Source organism: Chlamydotis macqueenii, chromosome 20 (assembly GCF_036417535.1).
Source record: "Chlamydotis macqueenii isolate bChlMac1 chromosome 20, bChlMac1.mat, whole genome shotgun sequence".
Lineage (NCBI taxonomy): Eukaryota > Metazoa > Chordata > Aves > Otidiformes > Otididae > Chlamydotis > Chlamydotis macqueenii.
Genome location: NC_141575.1, coordinates 4,474,664 through 4,491,335, shown reverse-complemented (window position 1 = coordinate 4,491,335; position 16,672 = coordinate 4,474,664). Strand labels below are relative to the sequence as shown.

The following is a 16,672-nucleotide window of genomic DNA, read 5'->3' as shown; positions in this document are numbered from 1 at the left end:
CAGAACGTGCGTGGGATGGATCTGCAGAGAGGAGCGACTGCTGTGCTAACAGCCCGTCTCCCGCGTGTCCAGCTCGCTCTCTGGCTGCTGCCAGGAGGAGAAGCGGCTGCTTCGTGCCCCCATTTACATTCCCGTTTTTACGGAGCATGACGTCTGATTGTTCGCACAGATCGGGATTATCGTGATGGCTTCAATCAAAACCTGTGAGCCGCAACGGCCCACGTCCCACTGGAGAATTTTTGCAGGTTTCTCTTGAAAATTAAGGATTTTGTCTCCGTCTGTTAAATAACCACCAATTAGAAGTTCATTGTTTTCAAATGAAGTCACAGCTCAAAACCCCCCAGCCCAGCACCCCTCCAAGAAGCCCTCAGGGTGGGCAGCCCCCGCACATCCCTCCATCAGCCCTTTTGAAGCACCTCAGGTGTCAGCCCCCAAATTGCATTACCCCGGCGTAAAGCATGACGGCAGAGCAGCTGCGCCCGCAGCCAACCAGCCCTCCCCCCCCGCCTCTCCCAGCAAACATGGGGAAAAAAGCTCGTTAGCTTGAAGTTCTGCCACTGAATATTAAATTAATGGGCTTCTTTGGGGCTAAAGTGAGTGACGGGTTACACAGAGCGACGCACAGTAATGGGACCAAGTGTTTGGTACCTCTGGAGATTGGAGGATGAGATTCTTCTTAAAATATCTGGTTGAGATTTTGGGGATGAGGTGCCTATTACATGCACCCTTCTCCTCCAAACGGGGCTTGGGACACTTCCAAGTGCAGGAATATTCAGTTAACCTCTCTGTCTTCTTAACAGCAAAAGAAAACCCACTTTAAATAGCAGACAGGAAATTAAACAGCAAATTTGGGGAATTCTTGGGACTCCCTACACTAATAACATGAGAAAAAGCTGGAGAAACAACGCCAGTGTAACACCACCAACAAAAGCCAGCCTCCACCACAGCCAAATGGGTTTTGTAATGCAGCAACCACTTCTGGAGCACCAGCAGAACCGGCCAGTGACCAGGGAGTGCCTGAGCATACACGGGTCTTCCTTGGGCAGCACATCAGATTCAGCAGTAATATGTTAATAACAAAAAAATTCAAGTGAGTGAGAGGATTTTCCAACTTACCAGATTCTCTATAGAGCTCTGAAATTCACTTATTTTCTTTAAAGTCTCTTTGTCCCTCTTTACTTCATTTATGTACATGGCCAGGTCCTTAAAAGAAAAGTGAATATTGATTTTTGTTTTCCAGATGAAACGAGCACCTTGCCAAAGCAGAAAACACACGACCCCGCCTCCCCGAAGCCGCGCTCCCCTCTGCTCTCAGGACTCGGAGCAGGATTCAAGCAGCAGCCCAGGACACCGTGAGTTTTTTTGTGCTGAACCAGGCAGATGTTGCAATTTTTATCATTTCCCAGAAGAGGGCAATGCATGAATCCAGTGCAGCACTACAAACCCAGCGCCTGGCTTTTACCTGGTGAGAGCCCGGGGAAGGCAGCCAGGCATCCCCTGCCCCGGCAGCATCCTTCCCTCCCAGCTTTCATAACCATACCTCCCCTCATCCCCCCGGGACACAAAAGCTACGAGACGGTCTCTGCTGTCAAAACATCCACATCTGTAGGATAACCGCTTCAGACACCCGGCTGCACGTTAGCCGTGAACAGCATTTGACCCGGCTCTGCCCTGCTTGCTTCCAGCTGACCTCCCTGGGTGCTGCGGGTCGCACCCGAGCTGGCGCAAGCGCCTGGATGCCCGTGCTCCGTCCTCCCAGGGGACGCCCCGCGAGAGCATCCCATCTCCAACAGGCATTTCCCACCACGCTGTGCTGTAAAATGACAAGACAGCTGACGGAGATTGTTCTGCCCTAAAAAATTCCAAATTTTGAGCCATCAAAGAGAAGGAACCCTACCTCTTCCACTAAAATAACTTCTTACACGCTTTGCAGTGTATTTTCTGCGTCTGTTTGCTTCTTATCCCCTCCCTGCCTCCTTGTCCTCAACAGCAGCTCTTGTCAACTCGGATTAAACCTGAACGCCAGATTTTTTAAGACATCCCCTCCGGGTCAGACCTTCCTCAGCTTCCCAACATAAGAAGGGTTAATCACAGATGTTAATCATAAATCTATGTGACAATACTTATAACATCACAAACCACCCCACCGGTGGCAGGGATGCTTATGAAGAACGACAAAACCAAAAGCCGTATGAAGTGACATCCTCCACCACGCCTGAGCTTTTGCTCCCTCCTGCTGAACAGGCCATCTCCTCTGCTAAAGGAAACCCAATTCCAGGATCGACCGTGACTTGAAACAGCGACAGCACGGCGCAAACTGGGGCTGTGAGATTTAACTGGGAATTTACTTTGCCCCTACCACCACCTGGGGCTCGGTTCTGCACCCTCAGGTCACATCCTGCACCACGTACCTCCACGCACGTGCAATTTTTTTGGTGCAAATCCTGCCCCTGCTTTGTGCAAACAGCTACCTACACAAAACAAAAGGGAGGTGAGTCCCTTTGGGAGACGGAGCTGGGGCTGTAGATATTCACCTCCCCACACGGCGCTCGCCCCAGACGGCAGCAACGCCTGCCACCCACCGACACAGCAGACAGAAAGGCTGGAATCGCGATGGAAAAACGTTACTTGTAAGTTAAGCCTTGGTTTACAGATCGATTAATACCAAACCGCACAGCTTCCTACGCTCCCACCGAGCCCAGCGTGGTCTGAGCTGCGCCCGTGCTCTCCTGGCCGTGGGGCAACGGAACGGAGAAACCTCGCTGACGGCTATTGGCAGCTTTTTGCAAAAAGTGCTGAGTCTGCAGCGGAGCCGGAGCACATACACATTTATTTATTAGCAGTGGTATCGGTTGGTGCTATATTATGAGTCCATAAGCAGGGTTCCACGACTGTGACCAGGTTTTGTGTTCGTCTGAGGCCACGGCCACGCGTTGAGCAGCAGCGGGCGGCGGATGCGACGTCCTTCAAACACCCTTAACTTTAAAGCGACCTACATAGCGGCTCTGGATTCCCGGGCTTGCAGGGATAAGGGCTGAAAAGGTCACTCCACTTATGTAAGCGCTGGGAAACGCAGCGTCATTACAAAAGCTGCGGCTCGGAGGCAGAAAACAAAGTGACCTGAGAGCACGGGAGCGAGCCCAGGGATGAATCCCGCAACGCTCCCCAGAGAGAAAACCTGGGGTTAATCATCGTCCTCCTGCCAGATTCTGCTGACGATGATCCCGCTGCGTGAGTGTGTGGGGGAGAATGCATCCAAGTCAGAAAACATTTGGATGATTTTACTTTTTTGTTGCTGACTGTTTTCCTGAGATCCGGGGGTTTCAGCTGAAAGCTGAAAAAGAAACTCTAAACAAAGCAAAATTTTGACACCAGAAGTCTTCATTTGCAGAAAGAACATTTTCCCCTTAATAAAAAAAAAAATACTTGGATAAAAGGATTCCCAGCCAGTGCCTGGATGAGAGCGCGCAGAGAACGCTCTGCGCAGACACGGGCTCCCATGTCTGCACTACTCCCCGGCGTGCCGATACGCCTGGACTCCCTCCAGATCCCTCCTAGCAAAAACAAGAGCCGAATCTGGCACGGCCTCTTTACACACAATAGCAATTAGCGAAAAGTCATAACTTGTCAACAAATACCAGCTTCCCCAGCTGCTTAAGGAGGAAGAGAACGGTGATGACTACAGATCAGCTGCGAAGCAATTGCATCACGTGGCAATCAATACACACGCAGGAAAAAAAAGGAGATGCTGCCTTCCCTCGGGCTGTTGGATGGGTTTTCCATCCAAGTTTTTGTTTTACAGAAGCAGAGGGGTCCCATGCTCTGCTCCGCCTCTCGCAGCCCCGCCGCTGCTCTCGCCCTCCCGTACCTGCATCGCCTCCAGAGCCTCCTTCAGCTGTTGCTTCTCTGGTCGGTCTGATGAATGGCTCAGCAGCTCCTGAAACACAAAAATAAATTAAAAAATAAATAAATAAAGAGTTTGGGTGTGCTAAGAAATCTGCCCGCATCCTGCAGGCTACGGCCCGCGGGCGACGGCTGCCTGCTGCCAGGGCGGTGGCGGGGACGCCGGGCGGGCGGCTGCGGACGGAGGATGGGGAACACGCCAAGCGGCTGGTGCTCGAGAGATCTGTTACGTGGAGTTGACGGGAGGAATTTCACACATAATCAGATTATATGCAAGCTTATTTTATATTCATTAACTGCCTCTTGTGGCTAACAAGTGCAGAATTACCCTAGGTCACCGTACTTTAAGAGACGGCACAAATATTATGTCGTGTTAAGTGGCTCCAGTAATTATTTCATTTGAAGGGAGGAAAAAAAAAATAACCAAAACCTCTCACTCTGCGTTTGGCAATGATTCACTCTGTAAAAGTCGGAAGATGCTACAGCAAGGATGGCAGCTGGAGAGAAGGGCTGAAACACTTACTTTTAACAGGAGATGATATTTCAAAACTCTTTGCATTGGAACCACCAGCAGATCTTGCAATTTAAACTTCCCCTCCTGAACCTTCAGCGTGCATTCCTATTGAAGAAATCAACACATCAGCGGTGAAGCGGAGGAGGAAAAACAACAGTTGCCTCACAGAAAAAGCCTCAAATGTCCTGCGACTGTCCTGCTCATCAAGGAATAAAACACAAGGGCTGGACCCTGAAATACAGACATTCTCCTGCAACTGAGCTTCTCCATCTTAATGAGATACTGCTTGTTAGGGGGGCACACGAACGCTCGCAGACCTCGGGAAATGTCAAATGAAACACGTCAGTGTAACTCGCCTCCTCGACGGTTTGAACCACCGCGTTTTATTTGCGAGGGGCTGGGAGCAAGCAGGCAGGCAGCCGCCGCAGCTCCGCTGACGAGCGTTAAGTCAATGGGCAAATGCGATCGCAAGAAGTTTTGTGACCGTTACCTTCGCCCGGGCCCACTTAGACCCATGACCTTGCCGTGCTGGAGAAGACCCCCGCGTGCCCCGCCACGAGCCGCCACGAGGGAGGGAGAGAAAGGAAAAGCACGGGAGCAACCGGGTGCTACAGCCGCTGGCTCGATGCAGGATCCAGATAACGTGTTTTCAAAAATTATTAAATGCGGTTTTATCCCTGCTGCTTTTGCAGGGAAAATCAAAGAGTGGTTGCATAAAACGAGGTAATGCGTAGAGACAGCCCAGCAAATTCCGATTAGCATCAAGACCAAAGCAGGAACCAAAGCTGGGTAAAAACAGCAGCTCAAACAATGCATCCCTTCTGGGGCTCCTTTGATTTACTTAATATCTGGATCAGCCCCGATTTACACGAAGCCTTCACGCTGGGGAAGGACTTGGATTCGCCTCTGCCTGCCCCGGTGCTGGCAGTGACCCTGGAGAGCCACGCGGCTCCCGGCTCAGGGATGCTCAGCGCCTTTGGCTCTCCCTGCACCGTGCACAGAGGAACTTGTCCACAGCCAGTCCCCACTCTAATAAAGTCACCCAGTTTGTTTTAACTTGGATAAACCGGGGGGAGGAAGGACAGAGAGTGTGTCTGGCCGGGAGATGAAGCGGCAAGCAGGGGATTGGGACAAAATAACACCCAATTTTGCTCAGACTCACCTCCGCATCCCTCCCCTCTCTTGCTAACCAAGGCATTTCCAATACGCTCTCAGCAAATCCTTCCCAAAAACCCGCAACAAGGGCAGGTGGGCAGCGCTCGGCCCCCCCATGCCCCCCTACCCACTCACCTCCACCTTCTGCCTGACGTCCTCCCGGTTGGCGAGAAGGTGGTTGAGCGTGTTCTGGGCGTACTCCATGTGGCTGCAGTACTTGCCGTAAATCAGCAGCCTGGAGAGGGGGAAATCACAAATTTAATCAGAAACACTCGCTGGCAGTTATAACCTGTTATAAACGATATATATACTTCTATACAGCGAACGGACAAGGCAAACAGCTATTCCCCCATATAACTGCTTAGAAAAGTATTAACACTCTTTTACAGCGTGGCTTTTTAACATTTACATCTTGTGAAGTTTCCAGAGCTGGAGCCCGAGAGGCTGATTCAGCTCACAATGAGCAGAAGGGGCCGAGTGGCCAGAGGAGCCCATTTTCGGAGGTACGAGGGTTCATCCCTCCCCTCCCCAGTGTAATATATTTAACCACCACTCCCCAAGACCGATAATAAACGGATAATAAAGGGAAAATCAGTTTCACACCAGAAGAGTTTTCCTAGAGCAGGTTACAAAGTGGTTCTACAAGAGGTACACGCACTCCAAGTATGACAGCCCAAATACAAAAAGGAACGATGAAGAGCTAGGACCCCATCCCTGCCCAGGCTGCCGGTCACCGCCGGCGTTCGCCTCTCCTCGTGAGCAGCTCCGAGCCCAGTGAGGGACTGCAGATAAACTAAAACGTGAGGAGGAGGCAGGCGTTGAACCTCTGCAGTCCAACCCTGCAGCTCCTCAGCTGTGAGTCGGCTTTTTCTCAGGACCACACCATCGCCATAACCCCTTTGACGTCTCAACAGACACCGTGCCACTCCAGTGACCACGCGCCGGTCTTCCGGCTGTGCCACGCTCACACCAGGGCTTGTGAAGGCAGAGCAGGGATGTGCTTCAGCACCAAACGACAACAAAAATCTCTTTCCTGCAAGCATTTCTGCATGCAGCTCGCTCAAGCCCAGGTATTCATCTCCCAAAAAGCCTTCTTTTCCCAAGTCACAGCTGCTCACAGCCCAAAAAATGATTGCCACCGCCACGGGCTGATGTGTGCCCCTCTCTGCAGGTTTCTGGATATTTCACCAGCTAAGAAAGAAGGCAAGAAACTCTTTGATTCTTGAGAAGTGCCCAAAATGGACATGGGTGATAATGTGACACATTTTGGAAAGCTCATTGCTCCTTGCAGGATGGGCCACGGGAACGTAAAAGATCAAGAGACCAGGTAATTTGGGGAAAAAAGGTTGTCACAGTCTTTGGAAACACAGTGAAGTACAGACAGCCTGGGCTATACATTTAAACACCTGACACAAACAGAGCCGTTTTGCTGTGGTTCCCCTTTTTTTCCTCCACTTCCCTCATTAATCCTGCGCGACAGGTCTGGGCGTTCCCCCCTTCCTTGCCGTTAACTGTGCGGCTGCTGATAAGACACGTATTCCATCGCACGCTGCAACCCATCCATTATTTCGGGGACTCGTCTCTCGATGGAGATGATCTGGGAGCACCTGACCCGGTGTCGCTCCGTAAACGCGGGACTCCCAGACCCCAGCGGGGAACTGAAGAGGAAGATTTATGGCAGCCGCGGTCCCCGGCGAAGCAGCAGCCAACGCAGATTATTCTTCTGCCTTTTCTCCTTGACAACTTCCGAACAGGCACAATAGTATCTACCTCGCCAGCACCTGGAGAGTTTCAAAGAGGCTTCAGGAGCGTAAATTCAAACTCCAGTTTTCAGAGAAAGAGATTTGCAAACTCTTTCCTTCCAAGGAAAAAAAAAAAAAAAAAAAAAAATCTGCAAAATGGACGAGCAATACATCATTTTGCTGGGACGACTCTGAGGATGCGTGGGGAAGCGAGAGCTATTTGTTACAGATGCATTTGATGGAGAAAGGTCTTATACAGAGGGACCAGTGGGGACTCTGGAGGTCCACATTCCCTTTTAAAATGCAATATCATCACTTTTTCTGATGTAGGAAAGGAGCCTGCCTATTTAGGTCAGGTTGTTCCAAACTCTTCATCCTCAAGAACCTGGCTTTGGGGTCTCCTCCAAACCAAAATCCCCTCAAGCAGCAGTTTCCCACGATGCTGAGCTGCCCGAGACCCCCATGGGCTGAACGCAGCTTTGGAGCTGCTGTCGCGACCTTGCAGCCATCGATCCGGCTCCTTCATTCGCCTCTCAGGACAGCTTTCAGGTCCTTCAAAAAGCTGCTTGCAAATTCCCTTAGGAACTTGGTCACTTTGTTCACTCCTCTGCATTAAACCATCAGCGACCGGTGCTCTGCTGAGCTCCCAGCAGCAAATTAAGAGCAGCAAACATTTATTCCAAGGCTGTCAGTCCACCTCCACGACTCCTCCCGCGTCCCTTCCCTCCTCCCCAGGCGCACAGCTCTGCCCCGAGCGCAGGCAGCGGCTCGGGGACGGCACCGGCACGCACGGAGCCCAGCCAGGAATTAGGAGATCAAAACCACCTAAGTGAGTTTTATGAGTATTTTTAAAGTATTTGCATTCTTCTTTGGAAACTTTTTTTTTTTTAATTTAATCCAGAAAACATTCCCTTTCTAAAATGAGGCGCCGTGAATGATGGAATATCTGACCTGATGGTGTATTATTAATGCAGATGGTATTTATGGAGTTATTGACTTCTGAATGGCATTTCTGTGTCTAGACACTGGTTTAATCACAGTGAAATAACATCCTGGCATCATTCCACAATGAATCAGACCTTTGATTAGTATTAAAGATATTAAAGGCTTTTATTAACCTTATCTTTATGTTCCGGGGTACTCCTGCTTGCAGCTGCCAAAACACAGAATCTATTATGTTTGCGAAAGCAACTTTTACATTTATTCATCATGCAACGGGTGCATGACAGCAGCAGTGCCAAATACGCAATGTTTTTAGAGTGAGCAATTCCTTTCATCTAACCAGAGCGGTCTCCCCTGCAAAGGAGTCATCCCACCACGTCACCGCCCCTCAGAGCCCTGCTGCTGGTCGCAGGAGACCAGGCAAAACCCCTGAAGGCAAGAGTGAGGTTTCCATCCATTCTGGCTTGTCACAATCGGAGCGTTCCCATCTTTATCCCTTCTGATACACCCCTGTTAACACACTGTGTGTTCAGCCTCCAAAACAGCTGGTCCCGTACGGGATGCTGAGAGGAGCAAGCGTCCACGGGAGCCATCCCGATTTAGCCAGGTCGGTCAGAGAGGAGATGTCCCAGTCTCTGCTCTGGGCCACTTGGCATGGCCGTGGTTGGATTTGGCTGCTCAAGCGTCGGCACCGAGTGATGTTTTGGTGGTGAGAGCAGGAAGATACAAACCTGGTCTGCTGCCGCAGGCATTTCTGTCCAAACTTTGACATGGGCTCTGCAAATACCAACCCAAATCTGTTAAAGAGCTGCCTAAAGACCGGGCTTCCTTTACCTCTCTTTGAATTCCAGAAACACTTTGGCCAGGCTGCTTCCTCCAGACATCATAGAGACATCAATGGCTCTCAGGAAACTGGAGTGCACTTTAATTAGGTCCTGAAACGAAGAAACAATCAATACTTTAAACACATCCAAAGCAAGTGGGCAAACAGAGCCTGGAGAGATCCACATTCACTACTTAATCAGGCAGTCATTTTCTCTTCCTTTTTTTTTTCCCCCTCCTCTTTTTAGCTGTTTTTAAAATAACTCACTCTAGTGAGAAGCAGCCTTGTATGGCCCAGACTGATAAATGCCGCAGGATTTCCACCTGTATTAAAATTCCTTTTGCAGGTCTGGAGAGAGTGGAAGAGATGGACAGGCTCTGACCCAGACGCCGTGCAAGCCAGCCTAGAAATAAATCCCTCCATCGCGGCGTGCCCAAACCATCCCTAAGCACAGCCAAAATACATGGCCCCAGCCCTGGAACATCCTCTGTATAAAATTGTTTTCTTACCTAGAGTTCCTACAATCCCCAAGTCTAAAATTGAGTGTTAAAGAATCTCCTAAATCCCTTCAAGCTCCGCAGCACGCGGAGGACTGAACCTCTACAGCTGAATGCACAAATCTAACGGGAAAGCCGAGTCTTCTCTTCAGCAGGAAAGTGGCTGAGCTGCCGTGAAAAGAATAAGAGCCATAATTTCTACGCCGTTACCTCCAAATTGATAAAAATAGCTTCCATGTCTTGGGGAGTCAGTACCAGCCGCAGTGGGTTCATATAGTTCTGCAAGAGGTAAATGAAAAAGAGATTTAAGCACTGGAGAGGAGCGAGCAAGGGGGTTTTCGTGCACGGGAGGTATTTTTCCCTGCTTCACCAGTCGCGTTTACCTGGGCAGGGAGAAGGCAGATTTTAAGGAATTTAAGCAAAGGCAGACGAATGATAACACAACTCTAAAGACCGGGCTGTGCCAGGGACCCAAGTGGGAGCCAGGGACCCCCGTGGATGCATCAGCCCCCGAGCTCCCCTTGGTCCCCGCGGCACGTCCAGGGGTGGGGAGGTGCAGGACGCCCACCCGTGGGTGGGTGCAGACCCCTCTCCTGCAAAATCTACAGAGAGAGGGATTGAACCTCACGCAGTTTTGTCACCTCGCTGCAGCTCGGAAGAGCTCCAAAGCATCGTTTCAGCTCTTTGATTATCTCACTCGAAATTTGCCCTTGAAAAAGCGCCGATGATGTGATTACATTGGAAATGCCTTTCTGAACAAATACATATTAATACAAACGTCTACATGACTTGTAACTACAAAGAGAACCCCCGAAGCAATGCACCAAAGACAAGACCTTCTACCCATAACGCGCCATCAGAACCCACTAAGCCTTCGCAAGCCTTTTTAACGGCGATCAAAGCAATGATTTAACTCTTCCTCTAGACTGAACCTGAAGGGCTGTGGCTGTTCCCAAGGAACAAGGGCTCTTTACACCCATGACACGTGCGTTGGGATGTTTTTATGGAAAATGGGAAACGTTATTCCACCGTGCCGGTTTCCCTCACAGCTTCTTTGTGAGAACTTTAGCAGACAGAGGCAAATAATTGCAAAAGAGGGCGGGGGGGGGAAACAAAAGCGCTAGAGTGAATAGAAATGGCAGCTTGATTTTCACTATTGTTCTTCTTTCCTGCTGCTTTCCTCAGAGCAGAAACCAGCTCCAGGCTCCAGCTGTAGCCACGACTCCGCTATCTTGCTGAAGTGTTCATTTATTTTATTTTTTTTTTAAAGAAAGGCACAATAATTTATCAAAACCAATTAAAACCCATGAAAATTCAAGCAGCAAAATGTTACTTTTAATCCAATTAGTTTCAATGATAAGTCAGCACAGCTTCAGTGCTTTTTCAAAATGCCCAGAATAAAGAAATTATTCCGTAGCCATCAAAGCGATAAGGTATCTGCAAACACGGCTGTTATCGGCGAGAGCGGCCCGGCTGCGCGAGGAGCGGGAGTCTCTTACCCCAGGGCGGGGGGGGGACACAGCAGGACGGTTTCCAGCCCCTTTCCAATACGCAGCAATCTGAAAAAATATGCTGTGCGGCTCCCACGGCTACGGGCTGCACATTTGTGCTTGTCACTACGGGTTGTCTGGATCCCCCTTCCCTCTAATTTTACATGTGAACGCATCGATCCTGCCTCATCACATCTGCCAGCTCTCGCAGCGAGAACTAATTCAGCACGATTAACGCGAGATCAAGCGACGACGCGGAAGGCGATGGTACAGAAGAGGCGGCTCAGTTCTTACCTTCTCTATATCTTCAAGTGTTTTGCAGTACTTGGCCTCCGTTTCTTGGATTTCTAGCAAACAGCAATTTCTTTTGTCATCTTCTGTCATTCCCATTTTCTAGGAAAAGGGAAAATAACGCAGGGTCAGAGACTCTTAAGAGTGGTCCAGCAACGTGCTCAGGTGGAGCAGAGCTCCAGTTCAGCCTCCAGTGACGGCAAACTCGGAACAAGCGCAAGTTTGGAAAGTCAGGGGAGCACTGTTACTGGTTTACGTTAAGGGAAACTATTTTTATCCAAAAAAAAAACTAAAAAGGAACCCTAGCTGTACTATTCAATATGTTTCAACATGGCAAGCATTAGATTTTTTGCATTTATTACAGCTACATCACCAAAAACCACCAGTTCAAGCATAAATAAGAGATAAATGCTGGTTTTACCTTTTTTTTTTTTTTTTTTTTGCATAAGATGAAACTCACAACAAAGCCTAAGTGGGTCATAAAGAATATGTTAGATTTACACAAATCCCCAATTTCTCATGATTTTAGGTCAAATCTGATAATACATGTGTTTCTTAAAGCCCCAACTCCTGGAGTCACTTCTCTTACTTTAAAATCTGTAAAGCGGAGCTGAAAACACGTCAGGGGGTGCTGCGTTGTCAGTGCAGTCTCTGAGCTTGGGAGGTGACCCAGTGACTGGGTTTTAACGGTCACGCGCAGGAATGGACACCCTCTGTACACCCCCTTTACCTCCCAGCTCAGATCCATCAGCGGGATGGGAAACCAGTACTTTAATCAATGTTTCTTACCTGCATATATCTAATCTGAAGCATGCAGAAATACAAGAAACCAATTAGCACTTGCTATTGTAACAGATCTTTAAAAAAAAAAGCCGTTATTTAGACAGATACGTGGATGCTTACATTCAAAACAGACTCTTTTGCTCAGGCAAGGGGAGGAAAAGGAGTCAGAGCCACTGCCTTCACCACTGCTCAGCGGTGCCTGAGAAAACGTAAAACTTTGTGGAGGGGACAGTGAAAAATTGTCACTTCCATTGACCCCGATCCTGCACCTGGCTGTGGGGCACGCACACAGTGGGAGCTTTCCCTCATTTTTGACTTTTATGCAAGAAATTTCTACCAAAACCTTCCCAACGGCCAGTTCTTGGGCCAACTGGCTTCTGCAGCTGATGGCAGTATGGTAAAAACACTGGTGGCCAAGGCGCCGTGCTGGCTTCAACACTGACCCCGGTGTCTGTAAATGGCTCCAAGCGCTTTGGCCAGATGAGTGGGAATATTTTGTGCCCAACTCCTTGATCCAGATGGGTTTTCAGCGTGCAGGGAGCACCTCAGGCTGCAGACAAGGCCTGAAGGGATGAAGTGCCTCAACCATCATTGTTGTGGTCTTGGGTACCACTTGCAGCCAGGCTCGGGATGGATGAGAAATCACCATGTGGGCACTGCTGCCGCGCAGCTCGGCTTGTTTGCTGGGCTCCGTGGGGTGAAACCCTGCCTTCCCAGGCTCCCAGCACCTCATCCAGCAGAGCCACGCACCCCGCTGCGGGGATTTAATTGATCAGTGAACTTGTGCATCGATCGTGCTTTGCTACGGGGAGGTATGTGCAGGTGTCAGCACTGTTTGCAGCCAGGAGAGAGTCCTTAGAGTCTGCACAAAGCCTGGGGGCTGCATGTACAGAGGGTGGGAGAAAATTTGGAAGGTCATGTTTATGTGGAAAGGTCCCTTCCAGCTCGGCATCAGGAGAAGCCATGGCAGCCGGTCTCCCTGGCGCTGGGGACACAGGCAGTGAGGGTGGCTGCGAGCACCTTTGGGAAGATGCAAGGGCCACCAGCACCTTTCCTGGCTCATCCATGGAGCGTGGTACTTGCACCAGAGCCCTTGGAGTTAATGCAAGCCCCTCCACGAGGCTGTACACCCAGGTTTTCCCACCATTAAAAAGCTTTTAGAGATGATGAATGGGGTTGGCTGCTTGTCCCTAAAGCCACACGGGTCCCTAGTGACCCAAAAAGCTCTGCTGTCAACATCTACCTGCTCTGAGACACTCGGGCAGGAGTGGCAACAGGCACAAACAAGTGCTGGATCCTCCGAATACAGATCCGTCAGCGCTCACCCCGATGTAAAAATACCAACAGCAGACACGGCACATCTGGCTGATGGAGAGGCAGAGCCGCCCCAGAACGGGCTGCAGTGACACACGCTGCCTTGGCTCAGCAGCAAATTGCTATTTTTAGCTTATCTTTTAGGGCTTATTAGCTCTCCCTTTGCCTTCCTCCCCCCCCAAACTCCATCAGCTGAAAGGACGGGCTGGGAAACTCCTTGGCAAACCCCCTCTGGGCCAGCCTCATCCCAGCTCTGCTTATTTTTACCACTCATGATGCAGCTTGCTTTCGAGGAGCGATGCAAAGCGATTCGCTTCCCTGCAGCATCAACTGTCGTTGGCAGATACTTATTTAATCTAATTTAATCCTCTCCCTTCCCTTCTCATCAAGGTGTAGCTTTAAAAAAATGCATATAAATTGTTACCATGGGCTGCTGAACTTCCACTCTGATGATATCTTCATAGATATCATCACCTTCATCTTCACAGGGGACGCAGTCATAAATATCCTCCCCCAGATCATGTTCGCTGGAACGAGAAGGAGAGTGATTTAGCGATAATGAAGAGCGCATGTTCGCTGTCACTTCAGCAGGCAACCCAACAACCGCTCTCGCACCCAGGAGGGAGGTCAACCATGACAATAAGAAAATCCTGGCCCACAGCATTGACACGCTCGGTCCGCGTTCCCCGTTTGCATGAGGAAGTCTTTTTTTTTTTCCCCCAGATCGGTACCCACTGCACATCTGCTCCCGCTCACCGGAGGCTGGAAAAGGCAAAACGCTGCTCGACACGAGCGGGGATGGCAGCCAAGCCGCCGCTCGCAGCCCCGTGCCAGGCGTGCCTCTGATGCCCAGCCTGCCAGCTCTGCCCCCGCGGAGTTTTCGCTTGGCGCTAATCGACCCCGCAAAGACGGACGCGCTGGCCAAGCATCCCAGCGGGACCGTCTGAGCCGCCGTGTGCGAACAGGTCCAGCTCCACCTGCCTCCAAAGATGCCCACAGCCTCCTCTTCCTCGCCTGCCTCTCTTCTTGAGGACAAGGAGCAGCTCTTGTGTCGCTGATTTTAACCACACTACATTTAGATGCTCAGCCCAAACGCTGAGCAGAGCCCAGGAATATTTACATCAGAGAGAAATGAAGCAGAAAAAAAGTCACTTTTTCAGAACTGGCCATTTCTCAGTGAGCAAAGGCTTTACAGGCATCACCAAGACAGTGTCCAACTTGTATTTAAAGGACGGCATCAGGCACTTCATTGACATCTCAGACTTCACAACTCCCCCCAGGGGCTCCCAAGTCTTGGAGCACTTTGGAAAATTCAACCCATGATAAATACCAATTAGCAGTAATAATTCTAGCGCTCAGATCTACAGGTGCAGACTGCTAACGGCTCCCACTGAGGTCAGCCCCGTGGGATCAGGACAGCGCGAAACGCTGGAATATCAAACAGCGTTTGCACATTTTACAAGCTGCCTCTTTCAACACGGGTATTAATTACACACCGATACATTTATGTGTAAAACTGCGCTCAATCTGTAACACTTGACATCTCTATATTACACAGCATAAAGGCAGAGCACATCTGTTTGCAAGACTGGGCTTTATTTCTTTTCTAAATGCAGTTCTCTCTATTTTTAAAAATAGATTTATTTAATAAAAGTTTTGGGATTTTAAATAAATACATTGGCATGATGTATCCGTCCCATTCCTCCACAGTGATGCATTGCAGCTGCTGTAATAATGCCCACTAATAGCTGGTGATCCATCTTCCCCTTCCCAAGCGTCGCCGTCACCGTTATTATCTGTACCAATATTTATATTCTCAGCTCCGCTCCTTATCCAGAGCCAGTAACTCCTGGTTCCTGATTAATCTTCCCTTCCCGCTGCACCTCTCGGATTGCTGGCTGTCTCTCCATACATCATTTCCCTGGCTCGAGCGTCGTTAGCAAACGCATGGTTGGGTTAACGTCGCGAGGACAATCCCGGCTGGGTATGGTATGACCACGGTGAGGGATGCTGCTGCCGGAGCAGAGCTGGCTTTGTGTGACGGCTGCTCACCACCAGCCAACGAGAGCACTCAGCAAACCGTTCTGGACTACGTGCAGAAGGAGAAGACAGTGTCACGAGGCGTCCTCAGGAAGCCCTCCATCCTCAGCATCATCTGGACCTGCTCTCCTGCTCGCAAGCACAACCAGGTGCCACGTCCAAGCCTCAGATCCCAGCACTGCCCACCCCGAGCCCAGACAAGCCCTCCTTGTCTCCCCCAGTGAGAAGCCATGAGCTCTGGACCACAGTCGGGACCAAACAAGGGACAACATGGCACATCTGCCCACAGAACCACCAAGAGCCATCTGACATGAACACTGCACCATCTCATGGGGTCACATCATTGCCACCCTCGTTGCTCCAACCAAGGGGCCAAGTCCCTCCTGCTCCACTCCTGCTCATCAGTACCAGGACAAGCCCTTCCAATCTCCGATTTCCAGCCTGAGGCAAAAACTAGGGACAACTCCCTTGTCCTGGGGCCATCTAGAAAGACACCTCCATTTCAGAGCTCAGGGGAGAGGCACCAGAGATGCTCACACCCAACAGCCGTGGTGGTATTAAAAACAACGGCACCTTTGTCCAGCAGACCCTTATTTACTAGGGCACGTTCCCAGTACACCTCTGAGAAACACCAGAGGCTGCCAGTTCTACGGAGAGCAGGAAAACCTGCGGATCAGCCTCTCCCGGCACAGCCTGCGGGCGGCCGAGCCTTGCTGGTGCACGTACGTAGGGCTGCTGATGCCGCTGCTTTGCACACCTTGATTTTCATCAGTCTCCATATTTCGTCTGTCAGAGTTGAAAATACACACGTTCCTCATCAGTAAAAAAAGAGAACAAGCATCAGGACGATTTCAGTCAGTAGCAACCTAAGTGGCGAGGTATTTTCCACGTTTAGCACAGTCCCCTGCTGTGGGAGGCAATAAATTCAGCATCCCAAGCATGTCGCACGAAGACTGAACAACTTGAGCAAGGAAGGCCAGATCCTCATCTCGTTCTTCACAAAGAAAAGCAATTTACTCCTTCAATAAAAGCAGCAGAGCCTGCGAGGTACCCGTGGGTATCAGAGCCTACGATCTACCGCCTGGACTGGGAGACACGCTGACAGCTGCGGGGTTGGGAGAGGGGTTTTATCCGCCCTTCCGAGTTAACGCCAGCATTTGCAAGTACTGTTATTAGGA

At 50.2% G+C, this 16,672-nt stretch overlaps 1 protein-coding gene across 3 annotated transcripts in view; it reads right to left on the bottom strand.

The window, feature by feature from the left end:
- The window catches only part of VAV2 (vav guanine nucleotide exchange factor 2), a 136,919-nt gene that overhangs the window by 14,030 nt on the left and 106,217 nt on the right, over positions 1 to 16,672 (bottom strand). For all 3 annotated transcript variants that reach the window (XM_086763806.1, XM_086763807.1, XM_086763808.1), the window contains exons 5-12: positions 13,879 to 13,981; positions 11,361 to 11,459; positions 9,787 to 9,855; positions 9,091 to 9,191; positions 5,708 to 5,807; positions 4,427 to 4,522; positions 3,869 to 3,937; positions 1,117 to 1,203 (exon numbers count right to left, since the gene is read on the bottom strand). In XM_086763806.1, the coding sequence (XP_086619932.1) occupies positions 1,117 to 1,203; positions 3,869 to 3,937; positions 4,427 to 4,522; positions 5,708 to 5,807; positions 9,091 to 9,191; positions 9,787 to 9,855; positions 11,361 to 11,459; positions 13,879 to 13,981 (724 nt within the window). The remainder of the gene's footprint in view (positions 1 to 1,116; positions 1,204 to 3,868; positions 3,938 to 4,426; positions 4,523 to 5,707; positions 5,808 to 9,090; positions 9,192 to 9,786; positions 9,856 to 11,360; positions 11,460 to 13,878; positions 13,982 to 16,672) is intronic.